At 41.5% G+C, this 25,191-nt stretch overlaps 1 protein-coding gene across 3 annotated transcripts in view; it reads right to left on the minus strand.

Annotated features, from left to right (window-relative positions):
- The window catches only part of Cfap61 (cilia and flagella associated protein 61), a 274,915-nt gene that overhangs the window by 238,274 nt on the left and 11,450 nt on the right, over window positions 1–25,191 (minus strand). For 2 of the 3 annotated variants that reach the window (XM_087189031.1, XM_004841158.3), the window contains 4 exons: window positions 14,949–15,099; window positions 11,041–11,117; window positions 10,243–10,310; window positions 9,911–10,037 (listed from right to left, as the gene is read on the minus strand). In XM_087189031.1, coding sequence (XP_087045157.1) covers window positions 9,911–10,037; window positions 10,243–10,310; window positions 11,041–11,117; window positions 14,949–15,050 — 374 coding nt within the window. In that variant the 5' untranslated portion in view covers window positions 15,051–15,099. Of the gene's footprint in view, window positions 1–9,910; window positions 10,038–10,242; window positions 10,311–11,040; window positions 11,118–14,948; window positions 15,100–25,191 lie in introns of those variants that run through there. The other variant, XM_087189032.1, reaches the window with a different exon arrangement.

The following is a 25,191-nucleotide window of genomic DNA, read 5'->3' on the forward strand; positions in this document are numbered from 1 at the left end:
AAGGCCTCACACCCCTTAACAAAGTTATCCATGATGAGACCTCAATATTCATTCTTCTGGGAAAAGTAAGAGAAAAACATCAATTCTTGGCATTTTGAAGTCTCTACCGCAAGCCCTTTCTTAAAATGGAGAGGGACTGGGTCTGTCAAATGCACTCCTTGGGGTAATCGATAATTTATGGTCTTGCATCAGCCCAAGTGCTAATGATAAAGTATGACATCAGCCTCCAAGTCTCAAATGGCACATGACAAAGTCCAGCCCCACAGACACAAAACACCCCAGCTGCAGAAACTGCTCATGCAGCAAAGCGTCTCAACACAGGTGCTCTAAGGCAGGAACCCCCATGTGCCCAGCTGGCTGAGGGCAGCCACCATGAGCCAGGCATTGCAGTGCCATGGACCAACTGCCACTTACATGATGCACAGTACTCCACAGGGACAACTGCGTGGGCATTACAGTCTCTCAGCACCAAGTACAATGACAATAACACAGCTCCCTTATGTCTTTCATTCAGAATGTGGCTTGGAGGGGCTGGCAATGTGTTGGTCAAGGAATCAGTTACAGGACATTTTATTCTAACTTGTTTAGAGGAAACAAAAGGTCTATCCTGTAAAAAATGACCACTTCTTTGGTCCCCAGGTGTGCTACAGACTCTGAAAAGTGTGCCAGATGAAAACAGAGTTGAATCTAAGCCTTAAAATCAACAGCCACTGCAGGACACCTCACTTCCTCCAAACTCAGGATGTGACCAAGCTAAGGATGGCCTTGGTGGCTTCCACTGCCTTCCTGGAAGATGACAAGGACAAATTCACCTATCATGTCCAGTGTGTCATAGTGAGCCAGGATTGCTGGCAATGTCTTGGGACTCCAGAGCACACGGAGTCTACCCTGCAACCTGGTGGTCTCCCAGTGACAGTGGATCCTCACATGGCTTCATCCCCACCACCCTCTGTATGGTGACCATCCCCGACAATCTGCAGGGTGGCTTCCCCGAGTCGGTGATGTGACATCACTTCCTTGCTGGCAGAGAAAGCATCACAAGGTCATAGGTGGAAAGGGACAGATAAGGACATAGAGGATGGCTGTAGCGGGCCAGCTTCACACTTCAGGATATGGGCACAGGCTCCTCTTTCTTGTCTGGAAGCATTTTCCACACCAGAGAGGATCTGCATATCAGTAACTCGACTTAAAAATGTACCATTGGGAAAGGAACTCTGCTGTCACTTTAAATGCCACCAACATATTTCATCAAGTGTGTGTGTATATTTTAAGGAACCACTGAAGAAAGAGAAAACGTCATAGAGAAGCTAATTTAGTGGTAGTGCTAAAGAATGTGATGTGTACCGGTCACATCTTCCTTTGCCATGAACAGTGTCTCAACATGGGCAAGAGAACCCACAGTAGGTGCTGGCTGGGTGTTTCTTTTCATTCGCATATGGAAGACAAAGCACCTTTTTCTTTCCAAGATCGCTTGTGACCTCTAGTGGTCTTCCTTAGGAAAATGAAATCCCTCATTTCTGAACTTTATTTTATTCCGTCTGGAAACTTTAAGATGGGTTTTGGAGCCATTCAGCTTTCAGTCCTTGGAAAATGTCATGATTTTAAAGCCATGAGGGATTTTAATTCGGCTTCAGAGCACATGTGAAGCCAGGTAGAGGCCTCCATGATCTGTACCCCAGAATCCGACTTGAGAGTCACTCTGCACACACCACTCCAGGTGGATAGCTCACCACACTCGATTTGCTGGGTCACATTCCTAACTTAAACACTGAAATATTCATTCTTGTGAGATTGCTCAAAAGTCAGATTTAAGTGGGTTTCTAAAGCATGAGACTATCAAATGTTTCATAAAAAGGATCATCTTAAGAAGTGAAAAATTATTATTTAAAAACACCAATATTATGCTTTAAATAACTAATTTTTCTTTTCTTATTTTTAAATTTTATTAAGAGCTTTTAAAATTGATATATAATTGTATATATATATATGGGGTATAATGTGATAATTTGATACATGAATACAATGTATAATGATCAAATTGGGGTAATTAGCATTTCCATTTCCTTGAATATCATTGCTTTGGAAGCCTCTGAATTACTCTCTTCTAGTAAGGAATCAATTTTTGTTTCATATATCTTAAAAAAGCAATAATATTGAGCCAATATGGTTAACTGTTGTTTTCACACACAAAAAATCAGTATTCCATGAAGGAAAATTTTAGTTATTTTACACCATTGTCTGACAGCATGTAATCTTTTCCTTGGCTGAGTCTTCCTCTGCCCCCATGAGGACTTGAAAGATAGGTTTCCTCCAGAAGGACCAAGCAAATAGTTTCTAAATCTGTAGACACTGAAAATCCACCACCGATGATTAAGCCCACAGTAGATTTTTAAAGGTGTATCCAGAAGCAGTTATGCTTTATTTCAGACATAATGAAAAACACAGAAGAGTAACTTCATTAATCACTAAATAGAGGGGCAGATTACAGCATAATTTTCCACATGGCTAAATCAAAGAAATGCAACAGGGGATTATGGTGTTAATTCATTGGTTCTGAATATGTTGCTCGTTAAATGGCGGAAGGATAATTACATCCCCAAACCCTACACTGGTTTAGTATGTTAAGAATGGTGTCCTTCACCATTAATTATCAGAACAAGTAACTATTGATGAAACAGATGTCAAAAAATAAATATGGGGGGAGTGAGAGACGAGGCACCTAAGAGGTGCACTTCCACAACCATGTGCCATTCTGAAACGCTTTGTCGTCCAGCATTGCTAAGGAAGGAGAGAGTTTCATAAGTGAATTTCTATCTCCACAAGCACCAAAACTAATCAGAACATTCTGGTAAAGAGCTTTTCAGTGTGTCACACCTACACCTTCTGCAGGCAAAGGCACTGGCTGTCATAATGTCAGTTTCCACATGAATTCACTACCATGCACTTATCTTTTTATAAATGTTCTTTCCTTATTCCCAAGCTCCCACTCTCTTCTTCGCACCAGGACCACACCCCTACAGTGATTTGCTTCTCCTCGTTTTTCTCTGGGCTGGGCAGGTGGGACATTCAGCCATCAAAGGTTGTACGAGCAAGACCTCTGGCTGAGGAATCAGCAGGTGCATTTCAAGCTCTACAGGCCATGACCACTGGAAGATCATAGTCCCACTAAGTTTTCAAGCCAAAAAGAAAAGAATGGCAGAAAGGAAGGATGGGGTAGGAGGAAGCAAGGAGAAAAGAAGAAGAGCAAATCAGAGCCATCTGTTGCCATATGCCAGTAACCAGAGCCAGGCACAGGGCTAGCATTTCTTATACTTCGCTCCTGCGACCTACATCATGAATAGCAAGTGGGTTGTCAATGAGTAAACTAACAAAAAGATTATCTTACTAAAAAGTGAAAGAAATTAATCATTTTCACATGGGCCGCTTCTGTACAGCGCCATTGTCAATATCAGACTTATATAACAACTGTTACGATTTATATCTGGATGTGTCCCCCCCTAGAGCTTCATACACTTAGAGGTGGGGTTTGTGGGAGGTGACTGGACTATGGGGGCCACAGCTGGGTTGGTGTTGGGAGGTGGAGCTCAGTCAGAAGAGTCAGTCATTGAGGGAGAGCTTGGAAGGGTCTCTCCCCTCCCTGGTTCCTCCCTTCTCTCTTTGTTTCTGGGCCACAATGAGGTGGGCAGCTCTCCTCCACCAGACCCTTCCACCATGCCTTCCTGCCTTGGAGCCAGCCAATGAAGGACTAAACACATGAGCCAAAATAAATTTCCCCTCCTTCCAGTTGCAATTGTTGGGTATTTTGTCCCAATGATAGGAAAGTGACTAAGATGAGTTTCTATTACAATAATGTCTTGATGAATATCTATGCTGAAAGTATTTAAGCCTTAACATTTCTCAAGAAAATGATAATTTCCCAAATCCAAACTAGGTATATGCCCTGAGTTAAGAAAATACCTTTGGAAATTGTGCATCCCTCCTCACAGTAACTAACTCTTCTAGCCTGGTCCACCCCTAAAGAAATGGCTATGCTGGGCATGGTGGCAAATGCCTGTAATCCCAGCACTTGGGAAGCTGAGGCAGGAGGATTGCCAAAAGTTCAAGGCCAGCCTGGGCTATGTAGTGAGTGTAAAACCAGTCTGAACTATATAGTGAGACCCTGTCACAAAAAAAAAAAGAAAAAGAAAAAAAAAGAATCGTCTATATTGCAGACATATTTAATCATCCATCAGAAATCAGAAATTTTCTAAATTAGAAGTTATCTTTAAATTCAAATATTTTATTCATTTTAAATGGATCCTATAAAATGGCAGACAAAGCCACACATATTCAAATATTCAGATAAATGCCATTTGAAATAACAAAACACTGTTTTGGTTTAGCAGATTGTTAATAACTGAAAATATCCAGAATTATTAAAGATATAAGGAAAATAAACTCCACTGGCTGGAATATAAACTGAAATGATACTTTTGTTGAATAATTTGGTAGCATTTATTTTCAAATCTTACTTTTTGTCAATATCTTGGATATTTCTTACCCAGAAATTCCACTTCTAAGTATCTATACTACAAGAAAAAAAAAAAAGCATGAGTACTTGATATATTATAAGGCTGTGTATATTATTTGTTATTTTAAAAAGCTGAAAACAACTTAAATTTCCATAAACAAGGAATAACTAAATTAAGAACTAAATGAATTACATTAGAGCCATCTGATGGCCAGGCCATTATAGTCATTAAAAAGAATACAATTCATCTATGAAGACGATGAGCTGCCTGCTAAGTGAAAAATACAATTAACCGGAGACAAAATCACAGCACTGTGGGTATACGTGTACTGTACACACAGAGAACACAAATGCAACTTGGTTGTATGTGTCTGTATATACATACATAGTGAGTCTGCTTTCAGCATCCCTGTTTAGACTGCTTCCAGGACCCTCTACAAATACTGAAATCTGAGGTTGGTCGAGTCTCCTATGTAAATGGCACAGAATTTACACTTAGCCTACTCACACCCTTCTGTATACTTCAGATCATCTCCGCATTACTTACAACACCCAATACAATCTATACACTATATAAAGAGTTGTTCTACTGTATTATTTAAAGAATATGAGAAAAAATTCTCTACATGTTCAGTACAAACGCAATTCTTCCCAAGTATTTTTGATCTGTGGTTAGCTGAACCCATGGACATAGAACCTGTGGACATTTGGACCGATAGTTGCTGCATCTGTGTGGCTAGTGATGTGCTCACACAGAATGGATGAAAACTTACTGTTCAAATATTTTGATTTAAGAAGATAATTCACTGCTGGGCTTGGTGGCAGACAACTATAATCCTAGCACTGGGAAGGCTGAGGCAGGAGTGATCACTGCAAGTCTGAGTTCAAAATCAGCCTGAACTACATAGTAAGAACTTATCCTCCCCCCCAAAATTTTAAAAGAATCTAATTTATTTTATTAATGAACTCATCTCCCAAAATAAATAGTAAATGGTGAGGGGGGGAGATTTTAAAATGAAATTAAAGCGAAAGTTTAGTAACTGTTGGATACTTACAAGATCCTAATTAATTCATGCAGATTTCTCATGATAAAAAAGACGGCCTGCTTGTGAATACTTTTAAAATAAAGCCTTTCAACAATGTACTTTCCTGAAGGGCAGAGGGCATATCTGCCTCCATTGCACTGATAAAAGAAACTTCATAAATCAGGATGAAGGCTTAAAAAGGTGTGAGGGAGCAAATTAAAAATGTTCTTTTGCTCACAAAATTCATTTCCTTCAGAATGTCTTTGGCTTGCATTAGAATTTGTATGGTGATCAAAAGGGTTTTTATAAGGAGAGGATTATAATCTATTTAGCAGTTAATAAAAAGAAAGTAAAGAAAAATCGTTTTCTAAGAGGAACTGTCTAATTAGGCAGATAATTTACATCTGAAGTTTCTGTACTCCTTGGTGATTTCTGAGGCTCGTGCTATCTGGCTCTCTGAATGTAAATGCACTGCTCTACACGGACAGTAAAGATGGAGTCATGTTACACTATTTGCACAGCGCTGAGCATTCACAGGTGACTTTCATGTCATTTTCTCTGCTTTCTTCACTGCCAAGTGTCTGAAGAGTGGTGACTCTTCCCATCTTCACACTGTTTTTACTCAGCCCACCACAGTTTGACCTGTACAGCTCTGCCCAAGGGGCCAGGGGGAGGGCACTGATGCCTGAGCAGCCAAGGCTGGCACAGAGGAGCCTGAGGGTTAGGCCTGTGAGGAAACTCAGTCCCAAGTCCTGGGGAAGGCAGAGTGTAGGGCTGTGAGGACGAGAGGAGAAGTCACTTAGGCAGGAAGCATCCAGGCCAGCAGCCACTCTCCTCCTCCCACCCACAGCTCATCTGAATTTTCTTTAACAGACATAGAAGCACTCATGTTATCTATTTTTTCCTAAGTAAGTTTTGGTAGTGTGTTGCTCCAGGAGTTAATGGATTTTATCTAACTTTTTAGACTTACTCATGTAGAGGTGTTTGTAGTATCCCTTACTATCCTTCTACAGTCTGGGTGATCTGTGGTGACAATCTCTTCCATTCCTCTTTTTATTGGTCCGTTTGGCACAATCAATTTTATCTCATCTGCAGCTTTTTATATTGCCAAATCTAATGGGTTCCTTTCATACTCCAGTTTCATTTCCCTGCGCTTTTTTCTGCTTTCAGCCTTTGACATCTCTCATACTCCTCTCCTTCTCCTCCAGCTTTCTTTCTCATTACTCACAGCCCCCTATCCTCTCAGAATTCTGCCCTGATCCATGGCTTGTTCACTTTTAAATCTCTGTCAACTCTCAATAAGATAATCTTCATTTTTATTACCTCCCCATTGACCTATAAACTGACAACTCATGAATGTGTATTTTTAACCTGGCTTTTCTCTCAATTTCTATTTCCTATTCTCCTGTCATTTGAATTCTGTCTTTTCTACTTTCAGCTGATGAAATCACCATTCCTCCTAATCTTGAAAATCTTAAATTACCAGTAATTCATTCTCATCCTTCAACCTCTCCATCCAACTGGTAGCCACATGCACTTTCCCTCCAAAAAATCTCTCTGCATCTACCCACCTGCTCCAGTCCTTTTCCCACCTGCATCTCTGGGACCTGTTGCTGTCCAGATTCCAGCCAGAATCATCTCCAGACCAGACTCCTCCATCCCCCTCCTTCATAAGCCATGGGCCACAAGAAATCCAGGGTGCCCTTGCAAACACACAGTGGACCCTTGGCTTCCAGTTCTGCCTCTGTACCCAGCAACAGGAAGGGCAGCTGTACCTGCCTGCTAATGGTCATGCCAGGGCCTCTGTGGCAACATCTTTACCTCTTTTCTCCCCTGTCTGATTCCTCCTTCCAGACCAAATTCAGAACCCACTTCTTCTACAAACCCTTTTTCCTCTTCAAGTATCTTCTTCATTGAAGTATAATAACATGTAAGAAAGTACACAGAACTCACAAGTGCAGTTTGATGACATGGACAGCTGCACACCCCCCCATCAAGACACAGAATGCCCTATCACCCCAGAGTTCCCTCTCATCCCTCTCGGTCACTCACTTTCTTCTTCCACAGGTACCACTGATCTGATTGCTGTCTCCACAGATTACTTTCACCTGTTGTATCCATCATCCCTGTGGGATCAATAATGCATGGTTTTGTTTCGATGTCTGCCTTCTTTTGTTCAGTATAAACTTTCTCAGATTGATTTATGTTACTTCTGTGTAAGTAGATAGGTCATTCCGCTGAATGCAGAGTGACCAGTTTGTGAACGTAAACAACATTTACTCATAGAGAGGCACTGTCATGCTTTAAACACAAACTGTCCTCCAGACAGAGGGCTTGATCCCAACACAGCACACTTCAGATGTGGGGCCTAGAGGGATTACTGGATAAGGAGGGCACTAATTTCATCAGTGTATTAATCCTTTGATGAGTTCATAGCTGCATGGGCAATGAGGTGGGGCTAGCTGCAGGCGGCGGATCACCAGAGACGTGTCTTTGAAGAAGGTATCTTTGCTTGGGCTCTTTCCCTGTCTCTCTGCTTCCTGGATGCCATGAGGTGAGCAGCTTTCCTTTGCCAGACCCTTCCACCATGTTTTTGCTTTGGAGCCTGCTAACCATGGACTGAAACTTCTGAAACAATCAGCCAAAATAAACCTCTCCTCCTCCAAATTGGGGAAATTGTCTTTGGGAGATATTTTGTCCCAGCACCAGAAAGATGACTAATACGGACATTTATTTATAAGGTTTTTTATGGAAAGAGGTTGTAATGGGGCTGTCTTCATCTCTCTCTGTCCTTGCCTCTTCTAAACTACAGAGCATTACAGTTTATCTCCTCTCCCACTTACCCTTAAACCCTGTTGTGACTATATATTTTTATTCTTAGACTCTTAAGTTTGGCAGAAAAGGCACTAAGTGCTAGACTTTAATTAGCTCACTGATCATCCCCACAGTCCCACGCTTACACTCCTGACAGAGAGGAACCTGAACCCTACAGCAGCCGGTTAACCCTTCCAGGGAACAATAGAACCAAGATTGGAATCTATCTGATGCCACCACCCTAAACTCTTAACAACTGTAATACTGAATGCCTAGTAAATAATAGGCTCTCGGTTTTTTAAAATGTAAATTAGTACTTTTCTAAAGAAATTCAGTACTCAACAAATACGGCAATGGTTGATCCATGACAACAGTTTATTCTTGGCCAATAAGTAAGCAACCGTCCTTGTGAAGTCATTTTATGATGCACAGCTTCAAAGCAGCTATTATATTTTGCTCAAGATTCTATGAGTCAGAGGCCACCTGGGGTTGGCTGGGCGGTACACACTTGAGCCTTCCCACTGGGACTGCACTCAGATGTCACCTGGGCTAGATGTCCACCACAGCTCACCCTCAAAGCCGGCAGTCAATACCGGGGCTGCTGACCCCTAAAGCACTCAGTGACAACGTGGTCATCTCAGGGCAGTCTGACCAGGGTGAGCTTCCCAGTAGAACCAGCAGAAGTTTCTCAGCTCTGCAAACCCCAGAGCATTCCTTCTGCCAAGCTCTGCTGGTCAATGCAGTCACAATCTGCATGGATTCACACAGGGAGACAGCATACCCTGCCACTGATGTGAGCAGTGGTGCTGTCACAACTCAGGGGAGCTTGCAGGGTTGGGGAGGGTGGGCCGTCTTTGGAAAACACAATTTGCCACCACTCCCCAAGACTGCTGCATGTTGGGGGGTATGTGGGGGTGCTGAGACCTTTAGCTTAGAAAACTCCTTTTTGGGGTCAGTAGCCTCCTCATTCACTATCAGGACATAGATGGATTTTCTGGCAAAATCAAACAGTCATTTTTAAGTTTGTTTTATTCGAAGGTTTTTTCACTTGGTATGAGACCTAGGATTGCATGTTTTCAGAACCCCCTAGCAGTAAATATGTCACTTTACGCCACACAAAACCAAATAAGAATAGTAGACAGTCCTGCAAATTATATCTGCAAGGGGGACACTAAGCATCTCCTTTGTCACCAAAACAAAGGAAAGGGAAGGTAAAGACTGGTTTCACTACTGGGGACTAAACCCAGGGCCTTTGCACTGAGCTATATTCCTAGCCTTTGTTTTACTTTCTTTTATTTTTTTTTGTACCAGGGATGGAACTCAGGACCTTGCGCTTGCAAGGCAGGTGGCAGAACCACTGAGCTAAATCCCCAGCCCTGTTTTACTTTATTTCTAATTTTGAGACAAGGTCTCACTAAGATGCTAAGCTGCCAAGGCTGGGCTAGGACTTGTGATCTTCCTCCCTCAGCCTCCCAGAGTTGGCAACTACGGCACATGCCACCTCTTACAAAGGTGATGGTCCCGGGAAGCTAGTTCACATCAATTGCTCCTTTGACCATACCTGGCTCTGCGAATGTGCAGCTGAGGGTAGTGGCTGTGCCTGTGACACACGTACACTGTGAAGTCCTCATCATACATCAGATACGGCAAGCTCCCCACTTCATTAAAAACAGTGACGAGAGTCGAGCCTAAGCCACAGGAAGAGAGTGATGTGTCTTCATTTTATCAAGGAATAACTCTGAGGCTTCAAACAAGATGCAGTCTCACTTCTAACTCGTGTTGCAGTGGTTATAAATAAGTGTGTGCGGGGACCCTCGGGACCTGGAGGCCAACCTTCTTCCCACCCCAAGAGCCCCTGCCCAGGGTCGGGGCAGGAGGTAGCAGGGGACTTACCTAGGCTCATGTAGGATGGCACTATGAGAAAGATGAAGTGCAGCTCTGGCACCACCTTAAACACTGTCCTGGGGGTGGGGAGAGAACAGGTCAGGTGTGAATAACAAAGCCATCTCAGCAGCCCACACCTCAGAGAGACAAATGCCACCACTGAGGAAAGCAGGTGTCCAGAAATCCACAAGAGCTTCTTGTTCTCCTCTGCTCCCCTTGGACTCCAAAGGGCCCCTTCCTGTCTGGCCCGTGGAGGTGGGGAGAATAAAAGGCATGGGCCCAGGCGGCACACCAGATTTCTACTGATATTAACCTTTGACCCGGCATCTGGACTGTCTGTGGTGTGACATTTCTAAGTGACTTGAAAGCTGATTCCTGCCCCAAGGTCTGTGCAGGCTGTCAGAGACCTGTGGCCATGACGCGGTGGCCTTGCTGATCATCTATCTGGGTTCCCTGTAGCCCAGGGTGTTTCTGGGGCCTGTCTGGTAATAAACCCGGCTAGGGAGAAAGATACACAGTGGATTCTAATAATTCACTTATTTTCTTCTAGAATCATCACTGCTATTTAAGTGAAAGTTTTTGTACAGCCCTGAGCTACAGTAAATGAAATTCCCTAAAGAATTTCATGGCAATTAAAAAATATTTCAAAACTTTCCATGGGCTGGGGATTTAGCTCAGTGCCACTGTACCTGCTTTGCAAGCCCAAGGTCCTGAGTTTGATCCCCAGTACCACAAAAAACAAACAAACAAACTGTCCATACAGAGGCCTCTGTGGTGTTTGCTGTCTGCAAGGCCTCAAGCACTCACCGAATAATCTCTTTGCAGCAGCCAACAGAATACTCATCCACGGCCACAAAGAGGTGCAGGAACAGCGTATTCAGGGGCTGCAGGGGAAAAGGAGACCAGCTGAAGGCTGGGTCAGCATTCAGGCCAGGTCAGAGGAGGAGTGTGGGCAGCCACAGACACAGAGCTGCCCAGCACTGGGAGATGACATTTTATGTCTATGTGCCGAGACACCAAGTGGCTTTGGAGTCCTGTCACCAGCTCCTTTGCTGCCTTTTGCACTCCTGGCTCAGAATTATTCAAGGGAACAGGGACTATAAATGGGTCCAGAGTGCTGGCCCTTCCTCCTGCCCCAGTGGATGGCTGTGGCTGGTAGAGCCTGTGGGGCGGTGGCATCAATTATTGGCTCCCAGTCCAGTCTTCAGGGGTATCCACGCCAAGCAAGACAATCACCCCTTCCCTGGGGCTCCCGGGGCAGCAGCTGCCACTCTGTTCACAGGACACCATGGGGAGAAGCTCTGCTGAAACTGAAGGAAGGGAGGCAGATGCTGCAGTCAGAATCCAAAGGCTTGCTTTGTTCAACATTCCGGGAGACAGAATCAAATACTACTCTTGGGATCCAGAAAACCTGGGAGCTGAAAACTAAGGGTAGTAAGATTCTACTATGACTTTTCGGCTTGATGCCCAAGTTTTTTTGTTGTTTTGTGTTTGTGTGTTTTTGTTTTTGTTTTTAAGACAGGGTCTCACTTTGTAGTTCAATCTGGCCCTGTACTCACTATGTAGCCCAGGCTGGCCTCGAACTCATGGTGATCCTCCTGTCTCTGCCTCCCCAGTGCTGGGATCATAGGCATGTGTCACCATGCCTGGCTATACCCAAGTTTTTAAAGCGCTTCATCCTATATCTTTTGAAGCCCACCTGAATAATGAGTAGTCATTCTATACAGGCACATATCAGTCACCTGTGTTTATGAGCAATTCTTCCAATAGTAGAAATGGTGCAAATGGGAAGCCGCTGACTGGCAAGAGTGGGACAGCAGGAGCTGTGTGTGTGTGTGTGTGTATGTGTGTGTGTGTGTGTGTGTGTATACACACATGTGCATGCATGTGTGTTTCTTGTTTCCTGAGTACTGTTGTCCCTAGGCATGGTGGGGACTGATTCCCAGACCTCTGAAGATCTCAGTGTTTGTACACAACCTACTCATCCTCCAGATTACTTATAATCCTAATCCAACACAATGCTACCTAAACAGTTGCTAGACCATGTTGTTTAGAGAACAATAACAAGGAAAAACGTTTGTGCATGTTCAGCTCAGATGCAATTTTTAAAACTATTTTACATCTGAAGGTATTTGAATTTGGGGGCCTGGGATGAAGAAAGAAGCTAGATAAACAAGAGGCAGCTATGTTTTCCAGGTGGCCTTGGGTTACTGTCACACATCTGTGTGCCTCATCCATTCCACTTGGATAGTGTGGCTTAGCTGCACTCAGAAGGAATTTTAATGGGCATAATATGGCAAGAGGAGAATGAAAACTTCCAAAAGGCCAACAGCACAAACTCCCAAGCCCAAATAATAATAACAACAAGGGTAGGACCTGAAGCACTTTCTGTGTATTAACCAAATAATCCCACCACAACCTTCCTCTACACCTGCTTTACATTCTCAATAGGACCGGTCTTAGGAGCACACAGTGATTACATGCTCATTTCCCAAATTCTCCTTTCCAGCAGAAATACTATAATTAAGATGGTGTGGTAATGCTCGTCTATAATCTTACCACTCTGGGAGGCTGAGGCAGGAGGATCAAAAGTTAAAGATTTACTCTTTAAATAGCTTTAGAATAAAAATCATTACTTCACTTGTAAATTCCCCTAGGATAGAAAACACATTAAAACTTAAGGCTCTGTTATGGCTTGTGTCTAGATGTCCCCCCAGAGCTGCATGTGGTCAGAGGAGGGGCTTTTAAAGGTGACTGGATCAAGGGTGTGTGATGCTGGGACTAAGTGTGTGAGGCTGGGATCAAGGGTGTGTGTGAGTACTAAATTAGCTCATTGATTGGTTTGGCATAGTTCTTTGGAATGGATAATGGGAAGGCCCTCCCTGGGTGTGAGTGCTAGGGTGGGTAGCCCGGATAGAATAAAAGGGACAGAAAAAGAGCTGCTGGGGTCACTTGTCACTTGTTGCTTCACTACCTCACTTTCGGCCTACCTGCCCAAAACTTTCTCCTCTGCAATGACTTCCTGCCATGCCACCCTGCCTTGGAGCCAGCCAACTATGTACTGAAACCTCTGTAAAGTATAAGCTAAATGAACCTTTCTTCCTTTAACTTTGGGTGTCAGGTATTTTGTCTCAGCAACAATAAAAGTAACCAACACAGGCTCTATACCCATGCTTTCTGAAAGAAAAATAACATAAGGTATAAATGAAAGCCACAAATGCAACTTTAAATTTTCTAGTACAAGGATAATAAATTTAATTTTTATATAATATTTTGTTTAAACTAATATATTCAATTTATCATTTTAACAAGCAATCAGCATAAAATTAACAAGATATTTTCTACCCTTCTTTACTACTAAGAACTTGAAATTCAGTGTATATTATATATTTATAACATATCTCAACCCAAACTAGCTAATTTCAAGTCCTCAATGGCTACCTGTGACTGATGTCTACTCTACTGGACAGCCCAACTCCAGACTGGGTAGGAAGAGTTTAAAAGGAAACAATCTTAAGAGAACAAGCAAACAAACAAAAGGAAAAAAGGGTTCTAATTTATTAATTTTCAAATGGTAAAATTATGACCCAAACACAAATAATCAACACAAATCAGAAATTTATTTAACTCATCAATTAATGAAGCAACTGATGAGATGATAAAACAGATTCCTTACACCTAAGGGAACAGATACTTCAGGGAGTTTGACGAGGAAATATAAGAATAGGACTGTGGGCTTACACACAAAATAGTTAATGTACTACAATCCATAGATAGAACCTTTGAGATTAGCACTTTCACCAGACAGGAATGAATTATTTACATCTCAGATGGACAAAAGTCTATAAGTTAGTTGCCATTCCTACAGAACTGTAAAACAGCTTGGTCAATCAAAGGTGCACACCATGGACAGAAAAATCCTCCCGGTCTACTGAGTTTGGCATCATTTTTTCTGGCAGTGCTACTTAGGGCTATAGCATGGTAGGGGTAGAGGAGGCACAATGACCAGGCAAGTACTTCCCACTTGAATTAAAAGCAAACACTTGGCTCAGGGGCATGTATACACAAACATGTAGGTAGGGGAACCTGAGTTATGCACCCCTCAGTATTTCCTCTTTTCTGACATCAGGGATTGGGGGGCGTGCTGGTGGGTGACTAAAAGGCTAGGGCTTTCAGTGCAAGCTCCAGCTCTGCAGCGGGGAAGGTCCATATCAGGCTGACTTAGAGAAAGCTTGGACTTGGGGCTGGACACCACTTCTTAATCCCCTGTCATGGCCCCACAGCTAAAAGACATCAAATGAGCCATAGGCCACGAGGGCATTTTGAAAATGATAGTGTGACTTAAGTGTGACACTCTGCTGTCATCATTACAAGGGTCAGTGTGCAGGTGACAGGGCCCTTGAAGCAGGTCAAAGACATCAGGCACAATATACAGAGAACAATGTGAGCCTTAGAAGCATATTGCGACACTTCCACCGACCACAAGCAGGAGTAGGGCTTTGGCAGCAGCTGGCAACCTGTCTTGTGTCCTCTGGCCTCTGAGCTCCGCTCTCCTTTTCTCCCCACCAGCTCCCTCGGTTTTAACCATCATGATGTCATCACTTGTGAATTTGGACTTCTCAGACCAAAAACTGAGAAGGCAGCCTTGCAAACCTAGGCCTGCCCTTCTGCGCACATGCCACTCTGTGACACTCACTACATGTGTGACTCCTTACCGTGCAGGGGATGTCAACATCAAGCTCCCGGAACACTGATTCCCAGGCCTCTGGCGTGGCCACGTTCCAGTTGGGATAGTCCAAGAAGGTGGCGTGGGCCATGATCTCCTCCCTGTCATTGCACAGGGTAATAGCCAGGTTTGCCTTTTCTCTGTGGAAAGTTAAAATTGCACACATGAATGAAGATGATCCAAAGTGAGATGAGCCCAGGACATTTCCTTCCTCCTCAGGTTCCTGAGCTGAGCAGCTGCCACGGGAAGTCTGATCATTCCTGAAAGAAGAGAACAATGTTGCAGCAATTTTGAGGGCAGGTCCTTCAGGACAACTGGTGCTAGTGACTTTGTTTTTGCAGTGCTGGGCAGAATGAACCCAGGGCCTCATGCACTTCAAGCAAGGCCTCTGTCACTGTGTTATAACCTCAGCCCCTAAATTTGTATTGAAAATTACATTTCACTAAAAGGGTGTTATATTTATGTTACAAACACCATTTCCTTCAAGATTGGCTAGAAACTATGACTGCAGTTTTCCTACTCTCTTCACATTGCCAACACCATAGTGTTGGCCTACATTGTACAGTTAAGGTGGCCAACTGTCCTTCTTTTCTCAAGACCCAAGGAGTGCCCAGGACACAGGACTTCCAGTGTGCTAACACTGTAAGAATCCTGGGAAAACTGGGATGATCTGGTCAGCTAAGCACAGTGGCAAAGCTAAGTGTTTCACTGCATCTCAAGTGTTCTTAAGCAATTTCTTCAAACCCTAAGTCCCTGGGCTGATTACATGCAGTCTGAAAATCTGAGGGTCACCTGATCCAGCTGCAGAAATAGGGACTCAGAGGGGTCCTGCTGAAGGTAAATTTTTAATGGAGCCCAAGATGTGAGGCCAGCCTTCCTAATCCCAAAGGGACCGTCCTGACAGCCCTGCCCTAGTGCCACCTGTCTCAGGGCATACCAAGATGGCAGGAGTTATGACTTACAGCCAGCACCTAGGTTAGGACATTACAAACCATTTGTATATAAATTTAAAGGCAATTTTCACTTTCTCAGCTGAAGGAAATCTACTGATATCTTAGATTGGAGGGGAAAAAAGATTTCAACATTCATTCAAAAAAAGGGAATTACTTTATTGAAGGAAACAAGAGAGAAGGCAGCAGATAAGGAAGGAAGGGTGTAGGGACAGTAGGAAAAACAGAAAGTTACATAAGCTATCTAGTTATGTTTTTACTGCAAAAAGAGTAATTGTCCATGCAGACAAAAATGAGAAGCTATGGGGGACTTCCAGGAAGATGCCAGAGTGGTAAGCAGCAGAGAAAGAACCTCTCCAAGATTTGGTGTCCAGACATTGGAATATAACAGTGAGGAACGGAAGGATGGAAGTGGGTTCCCAGGAGCCAGGAATGACCTGAAGTAAGAATTGAAGCCCGTCGGGAGAGTAAAGAGAGAGACTTCGACAAAGAAAAAGGAGGTGGCAAGTAGCATTTTCTCCCTGAGCCCAGACTCACTGCTCGCGAATGAGGCGGTTCAAACCTGCAGATGCATGGCAACAACTGGCAACGCCAGAGGCCTCCATGGAGAAATGAATCAGTGGAACTGAGCAGTGGATGCAGTGGACTGCAGTGACTGCTAAGTTATTCAGGTTCAGATGTCTCCTAGGAAAGGGTGATTGGCCGGTGACCATCTTGGAGAGAAGCCAACTGACCTCAGAACTCAGAACAGCTCTTGGTCAGCTCCATCCGGTGGCTCCCAGTGTCATACTGAGGTGCCAAGTTCAAGATGGCAGGAGACACACTGACTGTAGCAGGCTCAACAAATCCAATTCTAGCCTCACAGCCAGAAATCAGGCTGAACTTCAATGGAACTAACGTTGCAGCCATAACAATAAGGCTGGCTTAGTGGGATTAATCAACTTGGATCTGTACTCTGCCTTCCCACATTGGCTACCAGTGACAGCAGAGACATGCCTTGCAGTGGGTGTTTTTTTTCCTCATTTTCTTCTTTTTTCTGTCTCTCTTTTCTTTTTTGTTTTTCTTTCGTTTTTTGTTTGTTGTTTTTATATGAGTGTGAACATGGTTTCCAGTTTATTTGTTGTTGTTCTGTTCTGTTCTTTTTATTTCTTCCCTCTCTCTTTCCCTCTTGTCTTCTTCACCAGTTTCCCAAAGTTTGTATGATCTTCCTTTGTCCTCCAGGCTTGCTTCTAATCTCTTCCTCTTTTTCTATTTCTCTATTTTAACCCCTGAATTCCCTTTAAATTTCTCCCCTGAGGGTAAAATTACCATATTGAGGGCTTAATTACTGCATACAATTTTCTGGTTCCTTTTAGATTTTATTATATAACCACAAATCTAGTTCATATGGTTAAAGGTGACAAATTAATAGTTACCATTATTGCTGATTGTACTATTTTAGCCTAAGTGACATAATTGTGCTAATCAGTTGTTCTTACTAGTATTTCCTAAGGGACATAAAAATACTATGGACCAGTGCCAAAGAACCAGGGGCTCAACCAAGTTGGCAGCAAATTCTCATCCCCAGTAAAGTGAAGAGGCAGGATCTTGCAACAGACTCAAAACCCAAAAGCCAGCTATACTTGCAAGACACCTCTGAGAAGTAGTCATTTCCTAAGGGCTCTAAACACTAGCAATAAAGCTACTTGCCATAAGAAATTATAAGCATCAATCCAAGAATTAAACAAAAAAGAAAATAGAAAACGAGAAGGCACTTAAACTGGATGAAACTCCAGACTTTCAGCTCACCAAAGGCAAGCCAAGGGGGGAGTGAGGTGGAAAAATCCAAAAGTCATCCACGTGGATTCTCTGAAGTAGTAACAATGGAAGTAACAAAGGAGATGAACAAGGCTCTAGAAAAAAAATCAAAGCAGAAATAATTACTTAGATAACTACAGAGATGGTGACTATAATGAAAGACATGTTTAGTGACTCTACAGCAGATACAGATTAAAAAAATAGAGGAGCTTAGGAAAAAGTTGGAAACCATGAAGGCCCAGCATAGGAAAGAAATGGAATACATGAAACATTCAATATTTCAATGGAATACATGGATACATTCAAATAGATATAAAGGAGATTAAAAATTTCATTGAAAAAGGGCTGGGGATTTAGCTCAGAGGTGCTGCTGCCTGCTTCCCAAGTGCAAGGTACCAAGTTTGATCCCTGGTACCAAAAAAAAAAATTCATTGAAAGTATATATAGCAGGTTGATCCAATGTGAGGACAGAATATCAGATATAGAAGACAGGATTACAGTTAGAGATCAAGAAAAGAATGAACTCTTGAAAATAGCCAGGAACCACAAGAAATCAATCCAGAAGCTGCTAGATTATGCAAAAAAGAATAACATAAGATTGATCAAAGTCAATGAAAAGGCAGAAGATAGCACAAATGATATTTTAAAAAATCAGTTCACAGAAGTAATGGCAGAAAACTTCGCAAACAGAAAAGGAATTTGACATACAGATAAGTGAGGCACATAGAACTCCAATTAGCAATGATATAAAAAAAACCTACACCAAGGCATGTAATAGTCAAGATTCCAGAAATCTATATAGTTGGGCACACTAGTGTTTGGTGCATAGATATTTATGATTGTCATCTCTTCCTGTTGGATTTTTCCCTTTACAAGGATATAGTGTCCTTCCTTGTCTCTCTTAATCAGTGTTGGTTTGAAATCCACTTGATCTACAAAGACAATAGATACTCCTGCTTTTTTTCGGGTTCTTGTCGCATGGAGTATTGTTTTTCATCCTTTAACTTTCAATCTATGAGTTTTTTTTTTAATTAAGTGTGTTTCTTGTATGGAGCATATTGTTGGATTTTGCTTCTTGACCCATTCTGCCAGTCTATTTCTTTTGCTTGGTGAATTGAGACCATTAACATTGATGGTTATAACTGAAACGCATTGACTTATCATTGTCATGACTTTTTCATTTTGTTGGATTCTTCCACTTTACATTTAATTTCTTGTCGTACCTGATGGATTCATTCTGCTGTGCTTCCTGGGGTTGTGATCCTCATTGTCTGTTCCCAGGATATTATCTAAAATTGTTTGGAGTGCTGGTTTGATATTCATGAAGTGCCTAAGGTGCTCCTTGGCATGAAAGTATCTTATTTCTCCATCAATTTTGAAAGATAGTTTTGTAGGGTACATCAATCTGAGTTGGAGGCTGTTTTCCTTTAGGACTTGAAATGTGTCACTCCAAGCTCTTCTTGCCTTGAGGGTTTTTGTTGAGAAGTCTGCTGTGATTCTGATGGGTTTTCCTTTGTATGTGATTTGTTTCTTTTCTCTAAGTGCTTGTAGAACTTTGTTCTTCTGTTGGGTTTCTGGAATCTTAACAATTATATGCCTATGTGTAGATTTATTTTGATCAAGGCTAGTTGGAGTCTTATATACCTCACTGATCCACATGTCAAGCCTTTTCCCCTGCTTGGGATGTTTTCTGCCATCACTTCTGTGAACAGTTTTTTTTTATGTCATCTGCAATCTCTCCTGTTTCTTTGTTGACTCCAATCAATCTTATGTTATTCTTCTGTGCATCATCTAGCAGCTGCTGGATTGACTTCTCATGGTCCTTTACAATTTTGAAGCCATTTTTCTTTTCCTGGTCACTAATTGCAATCTTAGCTTCTATATCTCAAATTTTGTCCTCACATTGGCTCATCCTGCTGTGTAGACTTTCAATGGAGTTTGTAATCTCCTGGAAATGTTTGTATCTGTTTTATGGATTCCATTTGTTGCCTATATTGGGATTCCATCATGGTCCTCAGCTCCCCTATTTGTTTATCTGTGTCCTCTCTAGATTTATTAATCATGTCTTTCACTATGGGCACAATCTCTGCTGTTATCTGAGAAATTATTTCTGATTTCATTATTTCCAGATCCTCTTTTGTTGCCAGTTCAGGGAATCCAGGTGCTTGAGTATCAGTGTTCCATCTCATTTCCCTTTGGGGTTGCTGTAGGTGATCTGGAAGTCTGGTTTTGAGTCTTGTTTTGTGTCTTCTCATTTCGATGGGGGGAGTGGGTGCTGTTAGTATCCACACGGCTCACCTCCTCTACACTGTGAGTGATGGAACAGCGGCCCGAAAGCCCCTTCCTCTGGGCTGGGAGGATAAACACTAACAGACATGAAAAGTCATATATGCACTAATACAATAGTAATGGGGGAACTCAATACCCCACTGTCACAAATAGATAGATCAACTAGACAAAAAAATAAGTAATGAAATACTAGAACTCAATTGAACTCTTGAACAAATGAACTTAATAGATATTTACAGAGTGTTCCTCCCCCCAAAATCAGAACACACATTCTTTTCAGCTGCACACGGGTCGTTCTCCAAAATAGACCACATACTCTCATAGAACACGTTTAAGTAAATGCAAAGGAATTGAAGTTATCCCCTGTATATTATCAGAGTATAGTATGATGACATTGGAGATTCATAGCAAAAGAAACTTCAAAAATTTCAAAAACACATGGAAATTGAACAACACACTTCTGAATAACCAATGGGTCACAGAGGACATTAAAAACGAAATCAGGACATTAAATCCTTCAATTAAATGAAAATGACAATACAACATATCAGAATCTATGGGACACAAGGAAAGCAGTCTTAGAGGGAAATTCATAGCAGTGAATAAGCATATTAGGAAAACAGAATGAGCCCAATTAAACAACCAGATGCTGAACCTCAAGCTTCTAGAAAAAGAAGAGCAGGACAACACCAAAGCTCATACAAGGGAGGAAATTATAAAGATCAGAGGAGAAATCAATGCAATGGAGACTAAGAGAATGATACAAAAAATTAAAGAAGCCAAGGGTTGGTTCTTCAAAAGATTCAACAAAATTGACAAACCCTTAGCCAACCTTATCAGAAAAAGGAAAGAAAAGGCCCAAATCCATGCAATTAGGAATGAAAAGGGTAAAATTACAACAGACCCAGCAGAAATCCAGAGGATCATCAATACCTACTTCCAGAAATTATACACCAATAAGGTGGAAAACACAGAAGAAATGGACAGATACCTAGATACATATGAATTACCAAAGTTGAATGAAGAAGACCTAAAAATTCTAAACAACCCAATATCAATCAATGAAATTGAAAACATAATTAAAACCTTACCTACTAAGAAAAGCCCAGGTCCTGATGGTTTCACTGCTGAATTCTACAAGACATTTAGAGAGGAACTACTGTTACTATTTAAACTCTTCAATGAAATTGAAAAGGAAGCAATACTCCCGAATTCATGTCTGGAAACAAGCATCACCTTGATCCCCAATGTGAACATAGATGCAAAAATCCTTAATAAGATACTGGCAAATAAAATGCAGAAAATCATCAAGAAGATCATATACCCTGACCAAGTGGGTTTCATCCTAGAAATGCAGGGATGGCTCAACATACGCAAATCAATCAATGTAAAAAAAAAAAAACACCTCAAAGTAATACACTATACCAATAGAGCCGAGGACAAAAACCATATGTTTGGGCCAGGGATTTAGCTCAGTGGTTTCGCCGCCTGCTGCACAAGCACAAGGACACAAGTTCAATCCCCAGTACTGAAAAAATAAAACCATATGATTATCTCAATAGATGCAGAAAAAGCATTCAACAAAATCCAACATGCATTTGTGATAAAACCCTGCAAAAAATTGGAACAGATGATCTCTACCTCAATCTGATAAAAGCCATCAATGAAAAACCAACAGCCAGTATCATACTAAATGGTCAAAAACTGAAATCCTTCACACTCAAATCAGGAATAAGACAAGGATGTCCTCTATCACCACTCTTGTTCAATATAGTTTTGGAAACATTAGCCATGGCAATTAGACAAGAGAAAGAAATAAAAGGAATAAAGATAGGAAATGAAGAAGTCAAATTGTCATTATTTGCACATGACATGATACTGTATATAGAAGACCCCAAGAGCTCCACCAAAAGTCTTCTAGACTTAATAACCAAATTCAGTAGAGTAGCTGGATACAAGGTCAACACACAAAAATCAATAGCTTTCCTCTATATGAATAGACTCACTGAGAGAGAAATAGGGCAAATAATTCCTTTCACAATAGCATCCAAAAAACTGAAATCCCTAGGAATACCTTATGAAAGAAATCACAGACCTCTTCTCTGAAAACTATAGCATTCTGAAAAGAGAGATTGAAGAAGATATCAGAAAATGGACAGACATCCCCTGCTCCTGGATAAGAAGGATAAACATAGTGAAAGTGGCCATACTTCCAAAACTGCTATATAGATTCCATGCAATCCCAATTGAAATCCAGCAGCATACTTCATGTACCTTGAGAAAACAATACAAAACTTCATTTGGAACGAGAAGAGACCCAGAATAGCAAAAGCAATTCTAGGTAACAGAGACATGGCAGGGGGTATCACAATCCCCAACCTGCAACTCTACTACAAAGCTACTGTGATAAAAACAGCATGGTACTGGCAAAGAAACAGACTTGAGGACCAGTGGAGCAGATTAGAAGATGCAGAAACAACACCAGACACACTCAGCCATCTTATCTTCGATAAAGGAGCCAAACACCCTCACTGGAGGAAAGATAGCCTCTTTAATAAATGGTGCTGGAAAAATTGGGTTTTAACTTGCCAAAGATTAAAACTAGACCTATATCTCTCGCCATGCACTAAACTAAAATCAAAATGGATTAAGGATCTAAATATTAAAATAGAAACGCTGAACCAGCTGGAACAGAGGTTAGGTAGAACTCTTGAAGACATTGGTGTAGGAAAAGATTTTATGAACAAAACCTCAGTTGCCCGTGAACTAGCAAAAACAATCAACAAGTGGGAATCTCTTCTTATTAAAAAGCTTCTGCACAGCAAGAAAAACCACCAGCAGTGTGAAGAGGCAACCCACAATGTGGGGACAAAATCTTCACCTGCTTTTCCTCAGACAGAGGTCTACTATTTTGAATCTATAAAGAATTTAAAAGATCAGACCTCTCAAATTCAAAGACCCAATCTGAAAATGGGCATCTGAAATGAACAGACATTTCTCAGACAAGGAAGGAGAAATAGGAAATAAATACATGAAAAAATGTTCAACATTACTGGTCATTTGAGACATGCAAATGAAAACAATGCTGAGATTCCACCTCACTCCAGAAAGAATGGCTGCTATCATGAAATCAACCAATAACAAATGCTGTTGGGGCTGTGAGGAAAGAGGAACCCTGCTCCACTGCTGGTGGGGGTGTAGACTGGTGCAACCACTGTTGAAATTAGTATGGAGATACCTCAAAGATCTAGGACTGGAAGTCCCATTTGACCCCGCTATTCCACTGCTGGGGATCTTCCCCAAAGAATTAAAAGAATCATACCACAGTGATATATGTGCACCCATGTTCATAGCAGCACAGTTTGTGACAGCTAAAACTTGGAAACAGCCCAAATGTCCATCAACTGGAGACTGAATAATGAAGATGTGGGTTTTTTTAATAAAATGGAGTACTACTCAGCCATAAAAAATGAGAAATTAGAGACATTTAGAGCTAAATGGATGCACAGTGAGGCGATACTCTTAAGTGAAATAAATAGGATACACATGTATAAATACCAAATAGTTTCTCTGGTGTGAGAAACTGAAAGTGTAAATAAGGACTAAAAGTATAATGGGTAATGTGAAATAGGAAGAAAAGGGGCAAAGGGCAAGGAAGCGGGAGGGGTAAGGGAAAGGAAAGAAGGGTATGTGATTAATATGAGAAAATGGAAAAATAGGAACAATATCTTTGTAAATAGGGAGGACTGGAGGGGTTGAAGGGAGGGCTGGGCAAGGTTGAAAAATAAGAACCAAGAGAGATTATGTAAAGGTGCAAATTTCCAATGATGAATGTCATTATATTGTATACCTAAAATGTACCAATGATTAGAATAAATAATCGATAATGCAAAATAGGAAGAAAAGGTCCAAAGGGGTAGGGGTGGTGGGAGGGGCAGGAGAAAGGAAAGAAAGGAAAGGAAAAAGGATAAGAAATGGAATAAATGGAAATAAAGTCTTTATAAATAGGGAAGGGTGGAGGGGGTGAAGGGCGGGCTAGGAATGGGGATAAAATAAGAACCAAGATGCATCATGTAAAGGTTCAAGTTCCCAATGAGAAATGTAATTGTGTTATATCCCTAAAATTTACCAATAAAATAATTTTTAAAAAATTAATATTTAAAAAAAGAAATTGAAAGGGAAGCAATATTTCCAAATTCAATCCTGGAAGCAAGCATTACCCTCACATCAAAACTATAGAAGGATCCAACTCAAAAAGAGAACTACAGGCCAATTTCCATAATGAACATAGATCCAAAAAATCTTCAATAAGTTACTGACAAACAGCATGCAGCAAATCATCAAGAAGATTATATACCATTATTAAGTAGGATTCATCCCAGGGATGCAGAGATGGTTCAACATATGCAAATCAGGGCCGGGGATTTAGCTCAGTGGTTTCCCCGCCTGCTGCGCAAGTGCAAGGACCTGAGTTTGATCCCCAGTACCAAAAAAAAAAATATATATATATATATATATCTCCAAATCAATAAATGTAATACATCATATTAACAGAGCCAAGGACAAAAACCATGTGATCATTTCAATAGATGCAGAAAAAGTATTTGACAAAGTCTAACACCCAGTAATGATAAAAACCCTACAGAAAACTGGAATAGATGGTGTTTATCTCAATCTAATAAAAGCCATCTATGACAAACACATAGCCCACATCATACTAAACGGTCAAAAACTGAAAGCTTTCACTCCAAAACAAGACAAGGAACATGGCAAGGATGTCCACTGTCATCATTTTTTTCTTTTATTTTTAGACAGGATCTCAGAATGTAGCCCAGGCAGGCCTCAAACTCATATCAATCCTCCTGCCTCAGCCTCCCAAGTTTTGGGATTACAGGCATGCACCACCACACCTGGCGTACTGTCACCACTTGATCAATATAGTTCTGGAAACATAAGCCAGAGCAATTAGACAAGAGAAAGAAATATACGAATAAGGATAGAAAACGAAGAAGTTAAATTATCCTTATTTTCAGATGATATGATATTCCATATAGAAGACCCCAAAAGCCCCACCAAGAGACTTCCAGATTTAATAACCAAATTCAGTAGCATAGATGCATACAAAGTCAACTCTCAAAAATCAATAGCCTTCCTGTACACAAACAACAAACTCACTGAGAGAGAGATTAGGAAACA

This window comes from Heterocephalus glaber, unplaced genomic scaffold (assembly GCF_053883595.1).
Source record: "Heterocephalus glaber isolate CG9 unplaced genomic scaffold, H.glaber_assembly_v1.0 deba00001532, whole genome shotgun sequence".
Taxonomy (NCBI): Eukaryota; Metazoa; Chordata; class Mammalia; order Rodentia; family Bathyergidae; genus Heterocephalus; species Heterocephalus glaber.